This window comes from Heteronotia binoei, chromosome 9 (genome assembly GCF_032191835.1).
Source record: "Heteronotia binoei isolate CCM8104 ecotype False Entrance Well chromosome 9, APGP_CSIRO_Hbin_v1, whole genome shotgun sequence".
NCBI lineage: Eukaryota > Metazoa > Chordata > Lepidosauria > Squamata > Gekkonidae > Heteronotia > Heteronotia binoei.
Genome location: NC_083231.1, coordinates 2727310 through 2742284, shown reverse-complemented (window position 1 = coordinate 2742284; position 14975 = coordinate 2727310). Strand labels below are relative to the sequence as shown.

The 14975-nt window shown below is 48.5% G+C and overlaps 1 protein-coding gene across 1 annotated transcript in view; it reads right to left on the bottom strand.

Moving 5' to 3' along the window:
• The window catches only part of HTT (huntingtin), a 149969-nt gene that overhangs the window by 45066 nt on the left and 89928 nt on the right, over positions 1-14975 (bottom strand). The window contains exons 45-46 of the mRNA XM_060247262.1: positions 9131-9207; positions 2915-3053 (exon numbers count right to left, since the gene is read on the bottom strand). Coding sequence (XP_060103245.1) covers positions 2915-3053; positions 9131-9207 — 216 coding nt within the window. The remainder of the gene's footprint in view (positions 1-2914; positions 3054-9130; positions 9208-14975) is intronic.

The window sequence follows — 14975 nt, the reverse complement described above, 5'->3', positions numbered from 1 at the left end:
CAACCGGAGGGAGGGAGGGAGAGCGAGCGAAAGCAGATCGCTGTAGATGTAGAGGCTGGCGGGGATCGTGAGCGCCCGGCTCCCTAAAGCAAGAGAAGCTGCGGTTCTTCTGCTCTGCCCAGCGCTTGGAGGAGAGAGGAAGACCACTTGCCGCCTAGACTGGAGGGCAGAGGCGCCTTTCCTGTCTGTCTCCTCTCTGGCGCTGGGTGCAGTCGAGCATGGAGAGCCCGTTGAGCAGGGATCGGGGCCCCAGGACGCTCACCAAGGCGCCGCTGTCACACGCGCTGCTCTGCTTTCACCAGGCAGACAGGGACAGAGGAAGCACCCCCCCTTCCGCAAACGCAGCGCTTCACCAAGCGCTGCGTTTGCGGAGGGGGGGGGGTGATTCCTCTGTGCCTGGCTTCAGCTTGTGCTGATAGCAAGGGCTGGGATCGGAGGCTTGGCTGCCTCCGAACCCAGCCCTTGCTATCAGCACAAGCTGAAACCAGGCAGACAGGGACGGAGGAAGCACCCACCCCTCCGCAAACGCAGCGCTTCGCTAAGCGCTGCGTTTGCGGGGGGTGGGTGGGTGGGTGGGTGATTCCTCTGTGCCTGGCTTCAGCTTGTGCTGATAGCAAGGACTGGGATCCGAGGCTTGGCTGCCTCCGAACCCAGCCCTTGCTATCAGCACAAGCTGAAGCCAGGCAGACAGGGACAGAGGAAGCACCCAACCCCTCCACAAACCCAGCGCTTCGCAAGTGCTGGCTGTGGAGGGGGCGGCGTGCTTTCTCCCTGCTTGCCTGCCTGGCTTCAGCACTGATGCTTAAAGCAAGCGCTGGGATCGGAGGGCGGAGGGAGCGATCCTGGCACTTGCTGTAGGCGTCAGAGCTGGAGCCAGGCAGGCAGGGGTGGGAAGCGCCGGGACGGAGGCAGCGGATCACCCCCCCCCCCCCCGGAAGGTACGTATGGTACCTTCGCTCCATAAGACGCACACACTTCCCCCCCCACTTTTTTGGGAGGAAAAAGTGCGTCTTATGGTGCGAAAAATACGGTACTTTTCTCTCATTAATACCTGTTCGGACTCTCAATTTATTTTAATTGAGAGTGTTCTTGGCACAGAAGTTTATTTTAGGCTCAATGTACACTACAAATGCATACAGATCACGATTTATTCTATACCTTGTTGGCTAAAGCTGTAGATGGCTTTGCAGAGAGGGAAGTGATCCCAGCTGTACGCATCTTTCTAAGCCACTACAACAAGACTCCTCCCCACTGTGCATTTTTCCCAATCAAAGAGAGGCTCACTGTCACAGCTATATGGAGAAACACTTCCTCCTCCTGCAAAAGATTCCACATATTATTCCCCCCATCACCTATCTCCTGGTCTCTGCATGAGTTATATATTTTCCCTTTGCCCCAATGTAGTTCCTGGTCTGCCCATGACTTTGATTCTTATTTCCTGCTAAGGAACAGACCCTTGTTTCTGTTTAAAGATGCTGAAGTGCTCCAACTCTAGAACTCTGGCTTTAAAAAGAAAGATTAAAAGAAAGAAGAAAGAAAAAGGCAAACAGGTCAGCTACTACTTCACAGACAACCTGAACTGTTCTGCTTCACTACAGATGGTTTGAGATGCATTTAAAACCAGCCCAGAGCAGAGCCTCTCACCATAACACAGTGAGGCAAACAGAAATATCACACCAAACAAAGCAAAGGAAAACTACTGCAGACCAGCACCCAGTTGTAAATAAAAAGAGCTTAATGCTACTGTGAGGAAGCTGGAGCTTTTGGAAATCATGACACAAAAAATCTTCAGTTGTTAAGTCACAGCGAGAGCACTAAGGGACGAAACATACAAAAGACCAGGGTGTGAGTGGGTGTGCACATGCACAAAATAGAATAAGCATCAGCAGACCATCCCAGCTCACAGAGAGTGGTCAGTGTCTCTTCAGCTTCTGCAAAAGTTTCCTGGCTTCTGTCCAAATAACCAACTAAAGCTTGAAGATTCAGGCATAACACAACATTTAGTACTAAGAAGCAAAACACTGCCAAGTGTTTAAATTCTATTATTTGTCATTGCATATCAAAGAGCTAGACAGGCTTTAAGCCTCAAAGGAGAACACCGGACAATATCTGCGATATGACAGGTATCCACCCAGGACAGCTGACAAATGAACATTTTGTCATCCTTGCATCAAGTTTCCACCAAGGTTTCCTCAACTACGATTCTCTAAAAGCACTACCTTTAAAAAAATGGCAGCAAATATATTTCAAAATTCCTAACACAAAATGTTTTATCTGTTTAAGCTTATTTAACCAAGAAGTGCCACCATTTGAGCAGTATCACTTGGAGGTGTAATGAAGCGCGGCTCTTGCCAGGCCCTATTAGAAAATTTACAAGCTGGAAAAAGTTAACATGAAACAAGGGATTCAAAGTACTACCTTGTAGCTACCAAGACGCTGTGCTATCAAAATGCTGTCACCAACATGTGTTACTAATTGCCAAGTTCATTCAGAGGAACTCTGTAAGCTTCTGGAACATCGGAGACACTTTTAATTTTTTCTTGGACCTGGAGATAAGAGTATAGACTGAACAGTGTCCACCAAGGTCCTTGTTTATTATGAATTCTTCCTATTTGTAGGGTATGCTTGTGTATATTTTTGTATTGGAGAGAGTGGTTTATTATATATGTTGAATTACATGCTAAATTGATCTACTTTTTTTGTAATATTTGTAGTGTACTGAGGCCGTTGTCACAGAAACCTTTGGGTTTATCTCCAGTCATAAATTTTAAAAAATGGCAGCAAATACCTTTTGAAATTCATAACACGAAATGTTTTATCAGTTTACTAAGCTTATTTAACCAAGGAGTGTCACCATTCATACTTTTAAAATACAATCGCAGTAAAGATACAGTTTCACAGGAAACCATCTTACTTTGTCGGGAATTACTGTTTCTAGGGCTGGCTGGTTCTCTCCATCCAACGGGTGTGAAGTCACACAGGGAGGTGGGCTACTTGTTTCTGAGGCTATCATAAGGCGAAATCTGTCCAAGAGTGAGTAGAGCCTTTGGTGTCTAAGAACAAACACAGAAATGCACTCAGAATACAGACTCGGCCCAGGAGAGCATTGGTGAATTCTTATTAAGGGCCAAAACACGCAATCCAGTAACTTTTCCAACAGAGAAAAGGAAAAACAATTCTGGCTCTACAAGGAAAAAAACAGATGTCAAAATACACTTGAAAAGTAACGGAGTTATGAGTTGTCTCAAATTTTCATGTAACCCAGATCACACTTAAAATTCAGCAAGGACCATGGTAAAGCAGAACTAAGTTTGAGTCCAGCTCCACCTTTAAGACCAACAAAGCATGTGCGCATGGAAGGTGCCCCTGGACTCAAACTCTTGTTCCATTGCTGACCCACCCAAATCTGTCTTCAGGCTGCCTGAAATCACAATGAACTTGCTCTGCTTGAGTCTGGAGCAGGAGTCAAACACATCAGCCCTGCTACTCTGGCAGACCCCGCATGCATCTCACTATACCCAACCGCGTGAAAAATAACCATGGCCTCAAATGCGGTCCAAGAACTCTTTGTCAGGATGCTCAGTCCCCAAAAGAAGCTAAGCTAGGGAATCTTCACCCAAGTAGGATTTTCCCCAAGCCGCCAGCTAAAAGGCCTGCTGATAACCCCTTTCTGTTGGGGAGAACCTTTTGACACCTGAAGCTGTCTCCTACTGAATCAGGCCATCATCCTCCAAGGCCAGTCTTGGTGTAGCGGTTAAGTGTGCGGACTGTCATCTGGGAGAACCGGGTTTGATTCCCCACTCCTCCACTTGCACCTGCTGGAATGGCCTTGGGTCAGCCAGAGCTCTCTTCTCTGGGAGAACCGGGTTTGATTCCCCACTCCTCCACTTGCACCTGCTGGAATGGCCTTGGGTCAGCCAGAGCTCTCTTCTCTGGGAGAACCGGGTTTGATTCCCCACTCCTCCACTTGCAGCTGCTGGAATGGCCTTGGGTCAGCCAGAGTTCTCTTATCTGGGAGAACCGGGTTTGATTCCCCACTCCTCCACTTGCACCTGCTGGAATGGCCTTGGCTCAGCCAGAGCTCTCTTATCTGGGAGAAGTGGGTTTGGTTCCCCACTCCTCCACTTGCACCTTTTGGAATGGCCTTGGGTCAGCCAGAGCTCTCTTATCTGGGAGAACCGGGTTTGATTCCCCACTCCTCCACTTGCAGCTGCTGGAATGGCCTTGGGTCAGCCAGAGCTCTCTTATCTGGGAGAACCGGGTTTGATTCCCCACTCCTCCACTTGCACCTGCTGGAATGGCCTTGGGTCAGCCAGAGCTCTCTTATCTGGGAGAAGTGGGTTTGGTTCCCCACTCCTCCACTTGCACCTGCTGGAATGGCCTTGGGTCAGCCAGAGCTCTCTTATCTGGGAGAACCGGGTTTGATTCCCCACTCCTCCACTTGCACCTGCTGGAATGGCCTTGGCTCAGCCAGAGCTCTATTATCTGGGAGAACCGGGTTTGATTCCCCACTCCTCCACTTGCAGCTGCTGGAATGGCCTTGGGTCAGCCATAGCTCTCTTATCTGGGAGAACCGGGTTTGATTCCCCACTCCTCCACTTGCAGCTGCTGGAATGGCCTTGGGTCAGCCAGAGCTCTCTTATCTGGGAGAACCGGGTTTGATTCCCCACTCCTCCACTTGCACCTGCTGGAATGGCCTTGGGTCAGCCAGAGCTCTCTTATCTGGGGGAACCGGGTTTGATTCCCCACTCCTCCACTTGCAGCTGCTGGAATGGCCTTGGGTCAGCCAGAGCTCTCTTATCTGGGAGAACCGGGTTTGATTCCCCACTCCTCCACTTGCACCTGCTGGAATGGCCTTGGGTCAGCCAGAGCTCTCTTATCTGGGAGAAGTGGGTTTGGTTCCCCACTCCTCCACTTGCACCTTTTGGAATGGCCTTGGGTCAGCCAGAGCTCTCTTATCTGGGAGAACCGGGTTTGATTCCCCACTCCTCCACTTGCAGCTGCTGGAATGGCCTTGGCTCAGCCAGAGCTCTCTTATCTGGGAGAGCCGGGTTTGATTCCCCACTCCTCCACTTGCAGCTGCTGGAATGGCCTTGGGTTAGCCAGAGCTCTCTTATCTGGGAGAACCGGGTTTGATTCCCCACTCCTCCACTTGCAGCTGCTGGAATGGCCTTGGCTCAGCCAGAGCTCTCTTATCTGGGAGAACCGGGTTTGATTCCCCACTCCTCCACTTGCAGCTGCTGGAATGGCCTTGGGTCAGCCAGAGCTCTCTTATCTGGGAGAACCGGGTTTGATTCCCCACTCCTCCACTTGCACCTGCTGGAATGGCCTTGGGTCAGCCATAGCTCTGTTATCTGGGAGAACCGGGTTTGATTCCCCCCTCCTCCACTTGAAGCTGCTGGAATGGCCTTGGGTCAGCCATAGCTCTCTTATCTGGGAGAACCGGGTTTGATTCCCCACTCCTCCACTTGCACCTGCTGGAATGGCCTTGGCTCAGCCAGAGCTCTCTTATCTGGGAGAACCGGGTTTGATTCCCCCCTCCTCCTCTTGCAGCTGCTGGAATGGCCTTGGGTCAGCAATAGCTCTCTTATCTGGGAGAACCGGGTTTGATTCCCCACTCCTCCACTTGCAGCTGCTGGAATGGCCTTGGGTCAGCCATAGCTCTCTTATCTGGGAGAACCGGGTTTGATTCCCCACTCCTCCACTTGCAGCTGCTGGAATGGCCTTGGGTCAGCCAGAGCTCTCTTATCTGGGAGAACCGGGTTTGATTCCCCACTCCTCCACTTGCAGCTGCTGGAATGGCCTTGGGTCAGCCATAGCTCTCTTATCTGGGAGAACCGGGTTTGATTCCCCACTCCTCCACTTGCAGCTGCTGGAATGGCCTAGGGTCAGCCAGAGCTCTCTTATCTGGGAGAACCGGGTTTGTTTCTCCACTCCTCCACTTGCAGCTGCTGGAATGGCCTTGGGTCAGCCAGAGCTCTCTTATCTGGGAGAACCGGGTTTGATTCCCCACTCCTCCACTTGCAGCTGCTGGAATGGCCTTGGGTCAGCCAGAGCTCTCTTATCTGGGAGAACCGGGTTTGATTCCCCACTCCTCCACTTGCAGCTGCTGGAATGGCCTTGGGTCAGCCAGAGCTCTCTTATCTGGGAGAACCGGGTTTGATTCCCCACTCCTCCACTTGCAGCTGCTGGAATGGCCTTGGGTCAGCCAGAGCTCTCTTATCTGGGAGAACCGGGTTTGATTCCCCACTCCTCCACTTGCAGCTGCTGGAATGGCCTTGGGTCAGCCAGAGCTCTCTTATCTGGGAGAACCGGGTTTGATTCCCCACTCCTCCACTTGCAGCTGCTGGAATGGCCTTGGGTCAGCCATAGCTCTCTTATCTGGGAGAACCGGGTTTGATTCCCCACTCCTCCACTTGCAGCTGCTGGAATGGCCTAGGGTCAGCCAGAGCTCTCTTATCTGGGAGAACCGGGTTTGTTTCTCCACTCCTCCACTTGCAGCTGCTGGAATGGCCTTGGGTCAGCCAGAGCTCTCTTATCTGGGAGAACCGGGTTTGATTCCCCACTCCTCCACTTGCAGCTGCTGGAATGGCCTTGGGTCAGCCAGAGCTCTCTTATCTGGGAGAACCGGGTTTGATTCCCCACTCCTCCACTTGCAGCTGCTGGAATGGCCTTGGGTCAGCCAGAGCTCTCTTATCTGGGAGAACCGGGTTTGATTCCCCACTCCTCCACTTGCAGCTGCTGGAATGGCCTTGGGTCAGCCAGAGCTCTGGCAGAGGTTGTCCTTGAAAGGGCAGCTGCTGTGAGAGCCCTCTCCAGCCCCACCCACCTCACAGGGGGTCTGTTGTGGGAGAGGAAGGTAAAGGAGATTGTGAGCCGCTCTGAGACTCTTCGGAGTGGAGGGCGGGATATAAATCCAATATCTTCTTCTTCTTCTTGTCCACTCAGGCTGGCAGCCGCTCTCCAGGGTCTCAGGCAGAGAAAGGTCTTTCCCATCACCCACCGCCTGGTTCTTCTAGTTGGTGATAATGAAGACTGAACCTGGGACCTTCTGCATGCCAAGCAGATGCTTTACCACTGAGCCTCAGCCCCTCCCAAGCTGGGTGAGAGAGTGGTTAGAGTGTCAGGTGGGGCTGGGAAGACACAGGTTAAAATCTCCACCATGAAATGTACTATGAGAACTTGGGCTTTCCACCACAGAGTTGTTATGCTGGAGAGGACAAAACGGAGGAGGGGAGAGCCATAAATGCAGTTCTAAGCTCCTTTAAAGAAGAGTATGATACTGCATTCCCATGTTTGCTTTGCTTCTTTAAAATGTTGCTTGGAACAGAAGCTGCCCTATGTGTTTCCTGAATTGCAAATCTGCCCAAGAAATTCAGTCTCTGCTTGCTTATTATATACCTCAGTCTCTTCTGTGAGAACAGTGTTATGTTGTTTGACTGCTGTCCAAGAATGGCAGGAGAGATTAGCAATACGCTAATAGTCTAACATTATTTAAAACTGCTCCATCATAGAAAGAGTTTAGTAACATCACAGTTATTACACTTAGTAGTATCACATCATGCAGATTTGCTGAATCAGGAGATCAGTGGTAAGAACACCCAGTGAAATGTTGCTGGGATTCTAGGCTTTTCCCTTCTTGCTTGGCAGAGCCAGCAGGGGTAATTCCAAACAAGGATTAGCAACTTTTTATAAATTGAAGAACCAAACTTCATCAACATTCAGGACAAGAGAGCAACATAGATCCAGTATGGAAAAGCATATTAGCATGACTGAAAATATATAACTTAATATTATTAATAATTTGCATCTTAATTAGTAGTTTTTGTGGTGCTGGAGAATAATCTTGAGAGTCTCTTGGACTGCAAGATCAAATCAGTCATCCTAAGGGAAATCAACCCCGACTGTTCCCTGGAAGCTGAAACTCAAATACTTTGGCCCCCAAATGAGAAGGGAGCACTCCCTGGAGAAGAGAAGATCCTGATGCTGGGAAAGACAGAAGGCAAAAGAAGACGGGGATGGCAAAAGAGGAGAGGGCTGGACAGTGTTACTGATGTAACTAACACAAAATTAAGCAGACTTCGGAGGATGGTGGAAGACAGGGTTGCATGGGATCGCAAAGAGTCAGAATTGACTGTGTGACTGAACAACAACAAAAAAAGTTTTTGCAGCCCAAACCTTGGTTGTTATGGGCCATTTAGTAGGAAGTGACACACACATCTAGATTCAGACGGGTGGCCACATGTTGGTCTGAAGCAGAAGAACAAAGTTTGAATCCACCCAGGCACCTTCAAGACCAACCAAGTTTAATTCTGGGTAGAAGCTTTTGTGTGCACACTCTGCCCAGAATTAAACTTGGTTGGTCTTCAAGGTGCCTCACGGGACTCAAACTTTACAAATGTATATAAACACACACACACTTCAACTGTGTGTGCATGTGGGTCACATTTAGATTACTGGTAACTGTTTACTGCTCTCATTTCCATTCCTATAAAACAGGGGTGGCCAACAGTAGCTCTCCAGATGTTTTTTGCCTACAACTCCCATCAGCCCCAGCTAGCATGGCCAATGGCTGGAGCTGATGGGAGTTGTAGGCAAAAAACATCTGGTGAGCTACCATTGGCCACCCCGGCTATAAAGCATCTCTAAGAAGCACTTTAGTTTCACAGAAGCCTTTGCCTTTCACAGACAGGGCATTCTAACATACCCATCTATGCCACATCAATATCCTTTAATGTAAAGATTTCATTTTCTTCTCTAAAGATCCACCTCTTTGGTTCTGAGGTGCACTGGATTCTAGGGCTACAGGCTGCAGACACCGCTGTAGAGTAACCAAAAAGGTTCTGCTTATCAGGATGGAACTCCCAGGTCAATACACTTAAGTACTTTTCACATCTACAGATGCAGTCTTAATGCCATATGTTCAGCAAGGAACTAAACTGTTCCAGTTGTTTGGAAAGATCTAATTTAAGTAGGCTCACTGAAAAGTTAAGGAAGAATCCTGTAACTGAACACTGCTCTAATAAAGCAGATGCTTCATCATTATTTATGGAAAGAGCTTAAACAAAATGTCACATTTTAAAGCACTGTTCTATATCATATTTACATGAGCACACTATCATGATGTTACCTTTGTGCTAGCCCACTGTTTTGAAGGTATTCCTGAATCCTATCCAGTTCTTCAACTGGTAACTGAGCAATGCTGTTCTGCACAAAACAAGAAAAGAAAAAAGAAGAGAACCGGTCTGCAACAATTTTCTGAATAAAATCTGATGTACATTTTAAGCCACATTATGGTAAAAATGAAAGTAAGGCATACAATGAAGACTTGATACTAAACCAAGATTAGCACTAATTAAGCCTTAAATTTACTTCAGATCTCAACTGTGCAGCAAAACCTGGGTTTAACTGACAACCTACCCCATATACCATGAGGGGATGGCAGGGAAAGTGCCTTAACCATCTGCACAGAAACAATACTTTAACTATGGTTCACCCAAACCATGATTAACAACTCAATTTAAAGTGGAATCAGCCTGCCCAGGATTGCATCAGTCTTTTTGATGCTGAAGGGAAAAAAGTCTCTTAGAATCCTAACTATTTTCATCTAACAGCTGGCCTTCTTTCTGAGCCCTTGCACACTTAACAGAAATGGATGTTGAGCAAAGCTTGAGTCCTGTGGCCCCCTTAGACTATATACCACTGTAAGCATCACCTCCGTGCTGTCCTGAGGCTTGGTACAAAGTAGTCTCAGGGAGGTCTCAGCCACTCTGGGCCCCATGCTCTGGGGAGGGCAACCACCATGACCTCACCTCCCCAAGGGGCAGGGGGAAGAAAAACAGCAGGATCCTGCTGCTGCCGCTTGCGCCCACTTCATCCAGGGCACGACGACAGCCACTTGCACCCACCCCATCTGGGGCCTGGTCAGCAGGCTCATGGTTGGTCCTCTGAGCCCACTCTGTCCGTGGCTCCTGCCTGCCTCACAAAGGCCAAGGGGGTCCCACCCTGGCCACAGAATCAGCAAGATTACTCCTTAGAGGACCTTCCTTTATCAATGGCAACTACGTATCACAGATCATAAGGATGTTTTTTACACCGCCTTTCAGACACGTGGACAGCCCTCACGTGGGACAGAATATCCAGCGGATCCACATCAGACACCCAGGAACTTACTTGCCTTTTGACTGTTAACATGTAAAACCATTTATGAGAACTCGGGGTGGGGGGGGGGGGATGAAGTAAAATGGTTGCGCAATAGAAGGAACTGACCACTTATATGATCATTTCCACTTAGGATAAAACAGATTCAGCTGCTGGAAGGTGTGGAGGGGCAATCAGATACTGAAGGTGCATCCCAGGGAGAGAAAGACAGGTGATGAACATAGCTAAGAAAAACAGGTTGCTTACCTGTAACTGAAGATCTTCGAGTGGTCACCTGTGCAGTCACATACTTGAGTTCTAAGCCCTGGCTTGAATCTGACCTTGGAGAACTCCAATAGCATCAGCATCTTTTTTGGCGGGCCTTTGCCTCTGCTCTGGGGAGCAGGCAGCCACTGAGCACGCCCAGAGCTGAGAACGCCCCGCCCCGTTTCTTCCAGCCGCCACTAGCAAGGCCATCAACAAGCAAGTGGACGAAGATGCCAGCAGTGCGGAAGGCTGGGCGGGTCGTGTGTGACTGCACAGGTGACCACTCAAAGATCAGTTACAGGTAAGCAACCTGTTTATCTTCTTCATGGTCCCTGTGCAGTCCCACACTTGGGTGACTAGCGAGCTAAAATACTCGGATGGAGGGTGCTGACATATTATGAAAAGTGACGCCAAACAACCTCGACACGACTTCAGTATTGAGTGGTCAAAAGCCTCAACTCTCCGAGTCTGAGCATGAAAAATATAGGAGAATACAAATGGGCAGTGGGAAGACCAGACTGCCGCTATGCCAACGTCCTCCAGGGACACCTACTGAGGGCAAAAGGAAGATGTGGTGATAGTGCTAGTGGGATGCACTCACACCAACTCAGGCGAGGGATACTTTGTGAGCTCATAAGAGAGTGCAATTGTCAAATCACCCAGTTTGAAAAACATTAAGGAATAAGTTTGTGACCCCAAGGGGAGTAACTGAGTAGTTAACCGAGAAAGTGGAAACACCTCGTATAAGGACAACTTTCACTCCAGGAAAAAATGGTATAAGGTAAATCCAGATGAATTACACTGAAATTATGTGTCTGCTGAATAGACAAAAACACAAGAAGGAAAGCTGATTCTCACGATAGGAAAAACGAGTAGAGCAGGCATTTCAGTCTCGAGGCTGAAATCGATTCAGGGTCATAGCAGGGGCTGAACTCGAAGGAAGTGTTGAAGTCGAGGCAGCTGGTGTGCAGAATTGCAGCAGCGGATTAATTTGAAGTATCGAAGTGGAGCCTGGACATCAATTTGGACTTGTGCCTGACTTACTCCTTTTTCTGGGAGGAGCTGCCGACATAGCCGAATCTCCCCTCTCAGGCGGGGGAGGTGGCGCGGCCACCACAGATGCAGGCTGGACATCATTCCTCAATTGCAGTGGACTTATACTGCCTCCTGGGAGGAGCTGCCGACATAGCCGAATCTCCCCTCTCAGGTGGGGGAGGTGGCACGGCCACCACAGATGCAGGCTGGACATCATTCCTCAATTGCAGTGGACTTATACTGCCTCCTGGGAGGAGCTGCCGACATAACCGAATCTCCCCTCTCAGGTGGGGGAGGTGGCACGGCCACAACAGATGCAGGCTGGACATCATTCCTCAATTGCAGTGGACTTATACTGCCTCCTGGGAGGAGCTGCCGACATAGCCGAATCTCCTCTCTCAGGCGGGGGAGGTGGCGCGGCCACCACAGATGCAGGCTGGACATCATTCCTCAATTGCAGTGGACTTATACTGCCTCCTGGGAGGAGCTGCCATCATAGCCAAATCTCCCCTCTCAGGTGGGGGAGGTGGCAAGGCCACCACAGTTACAGACAATGACATCGTTTCTTGGTTGTGCCGTACTTATGTGTCAGGATATGTTTCATTGAAGTTACCTGTGCTTTCTGAATTTATTATTTACTGCTCTTATTATTTACTGCTCACTAACATTACTGCTGAATGAATCCACTTGCTACTAACCTAGGTACTCTGCATAGTAAAGGAGGGGGGAGCGGGAATAGACGAGGATGGAAGTTACCAAGGATCTAAAGGCCAGCCCGGCCTTTGAAGTGCAGAATGCTCAGCTAACCATTCTGGCGCCGAGCAAGGACATTGCCAGGAGGGAAAGATAAGCGGGCATGTGAAAAGTGTTACTTGCAGAGACCAACTGTAGTTTTATTATGGGAAATAGTTTAAAGCCCAAATCCTTTGAAGTGTATTCATAAATGCCTATGGTTCAAGCTATCTCTTATCAGTTCCAATGAATCTGTAAACGGAGTAACATTGTAGTTATCAATAAATGCAACTTAGTTTTTAATAAAGGCAAATCTGCTCATTTTGAAACGTCAATGAACCCTCTGCTGACACTTATGTTTCTGTTTGAGAGGAGCTGCCGACATAACCGAATCTTCCCTCTCAGGTGGGGGAGGCGGCATGGCCATCACAGATGCAGGCTGGACATCATCCCTCGATTGCATCGGACTTAAACTGCCTCCTCAGAGGAGCTGCCGACATAGCCGAATCTCCCCTCGTAAGTAGGAGAAGCGGCAAAGCCATCACAGTTGCAGATCAATACTGTTGATGGTGGTACAGTTGACATCAAGGTAGTTGTTGATGTGGGAGTTGACATTATAGGAGTCTGCAACTGTAATAAGGCGGGCGGCGGGGTGCCAGCAGAATCAGAAGCTCTGGCAGGTGAAGCTTCTGGATGTTCAGAAGCCCTATGCATTTCTTTCTTTTCTGGGAAGGGAGTGGTAGAACATCTGCTTGGGAAGCAGAAAATCCCAGATTCAATCCCCATCATCTCCAACTAAAAAGGGTCCAGGCAAGTAGGCATGAAAAACCTCAGCTTGAGACCCTGGAGAACCGCTGCCAGTCTGAGTAGACAAGACTGACTTTGATGGACCCAGGATCTTATTCAGTATAAGGCAGCTTCATATGTTCATATGACTGATATTCTTTGTTAAACAGGGATCTGCTTTCACTTGTGTGAAGCACTGGGTGAAGCAGGATCCCGCCCCCCACCTTGTTCTTTGTTTTGTTGGGGGGAGGGGAGGCAGCAGGGTCTATAGGCAATGGCTGCTTGTTTGTGAAAAAACACAGCCATGGATTTTCTGGGACTGAGGGAAAGTCACCAGCAGATGCAGGTAGGGGAGTAGGTAATCATACCTGGTTCTCCAGATTAGAGTATGCTGCTCTTAGCCACTACACCAAACTGACAGTGGCCCAGCAGAGAGATCTTATGCCCCTTTCCCAACACAACAGGTAATAATAACAGGGCAATTTGGCTCTATCCTTCAAGCACCCCCTTTTTAAAAAGAAAAAAGAAAAAAAAGGGGGGGTGTTTTGTTTGGTTTTTTAGAGAGACTAAATGGAAGAAATTCTGAAGATATTTTTGTAGTTATGAGGTGGAAACACTGAGATAAAAAAGTAGAGAAAGTGCAATGAGGTCTGTTCAGGGCAGCGGTAAAGAAGAAACTGAGCAGGGTTAACTAGATATTGTCAAGCACTGGCATTTCAATCAAACGATTCAAAATTGATACAATTGCTCATTTTATTGATAATCCAGTACTGTCTCAAGGTACGGCAGCTTGAGAGTGATACAAAGAGTGGTTAGTCTTCCCTTGTTCCCAGACATTCCTTGACAAGCAGGATGTATGGGAACTAGTTGGAGGAGGCGCCTCCTTTCTTCTATCATTAAAGTTACTTGCAATCCCTACAATTCTACCCTAAGGTGGGAAAGTATAGCCAGACGTGAAAAGACAGAGGGAGGTAAGGGAACAGTACTCTTTGAAATGTAACTAAGGGAGAGGGGAACGATTTACAGTAAGAAGACAGAAAACTAACCTTAATAACTGTACATTTGAACCAGGGCTCAGAACCCAAGTGTGGGACTGCACAGGGACCACGAAGAAGGTCATAACTGAATCCTGGGCTCATCTTACCATTTGGCTAAGTTTTCATAGGATCGATAATAGATCGTTTCTAATTTCCCTCCATATCCTTCATTACTGAGACTGGTCAAGTGCCGGCTTGGAGGGAAACTTTGAGCCTGCACCCTCAATTTCTGATTCAGTTGGAAAGGAAACTCCAAAGCTGTAGGAAAACCTATACAACTATTACTCTGGATCAGAGCTCTGCACGAAGGTGCTGATATCAAAGGCAGACCCTGTCACGCAGTGCAAAGATGCTCCATCTTGGATTTACACCTATGAAGAGCAATGTAAGCATAGGGTTAGCTAGTAAGATACCTTTTCATATTTTCCTTCTAGTATTCTGCCTAACTTGTTTGTCTACTGATTATGCCCAACCATCTGTGCTTCCTAGGATTTATGTTTAGTTGTTTAAGATCTCTGAGTACGAATTGACTGAACAGAATCACACCCATGCCTAGCCAGGCTTTATGCTCAGCAGATCCATCAACAGTGAACAGGAGAAACAACAGACAGAGGTGGGGTGGGGGAGGAAACAGACCCTCCCAAAGCATCCATCTCATTGGAACGGACACACATGCAAACCCCACCCCCACCCCACCCCGGCATACAAGAGAAATGCATAAAAGGGGAAGAGGAAATTCTCTTGTTGTTGGCAACTAACTACTAGAGTTGCTACCCAAGAGGGGTGGGGTTGGGAAGTTTTTAAACAGTCAGCTAGACACCCTTGGTCCCTGACCAACCTCAGCAGTGGTTTTGATTCTCCTTACCAGAGCATTTAAATAGCCTTTACTTAATTGTTGTCCTTGAAACCTTTACTTCAAGGTTGTCCTTGAAAGGGCAGCTGCTGTGAGAGCCCTCTCAGCCCCAGCCACCTCACAGG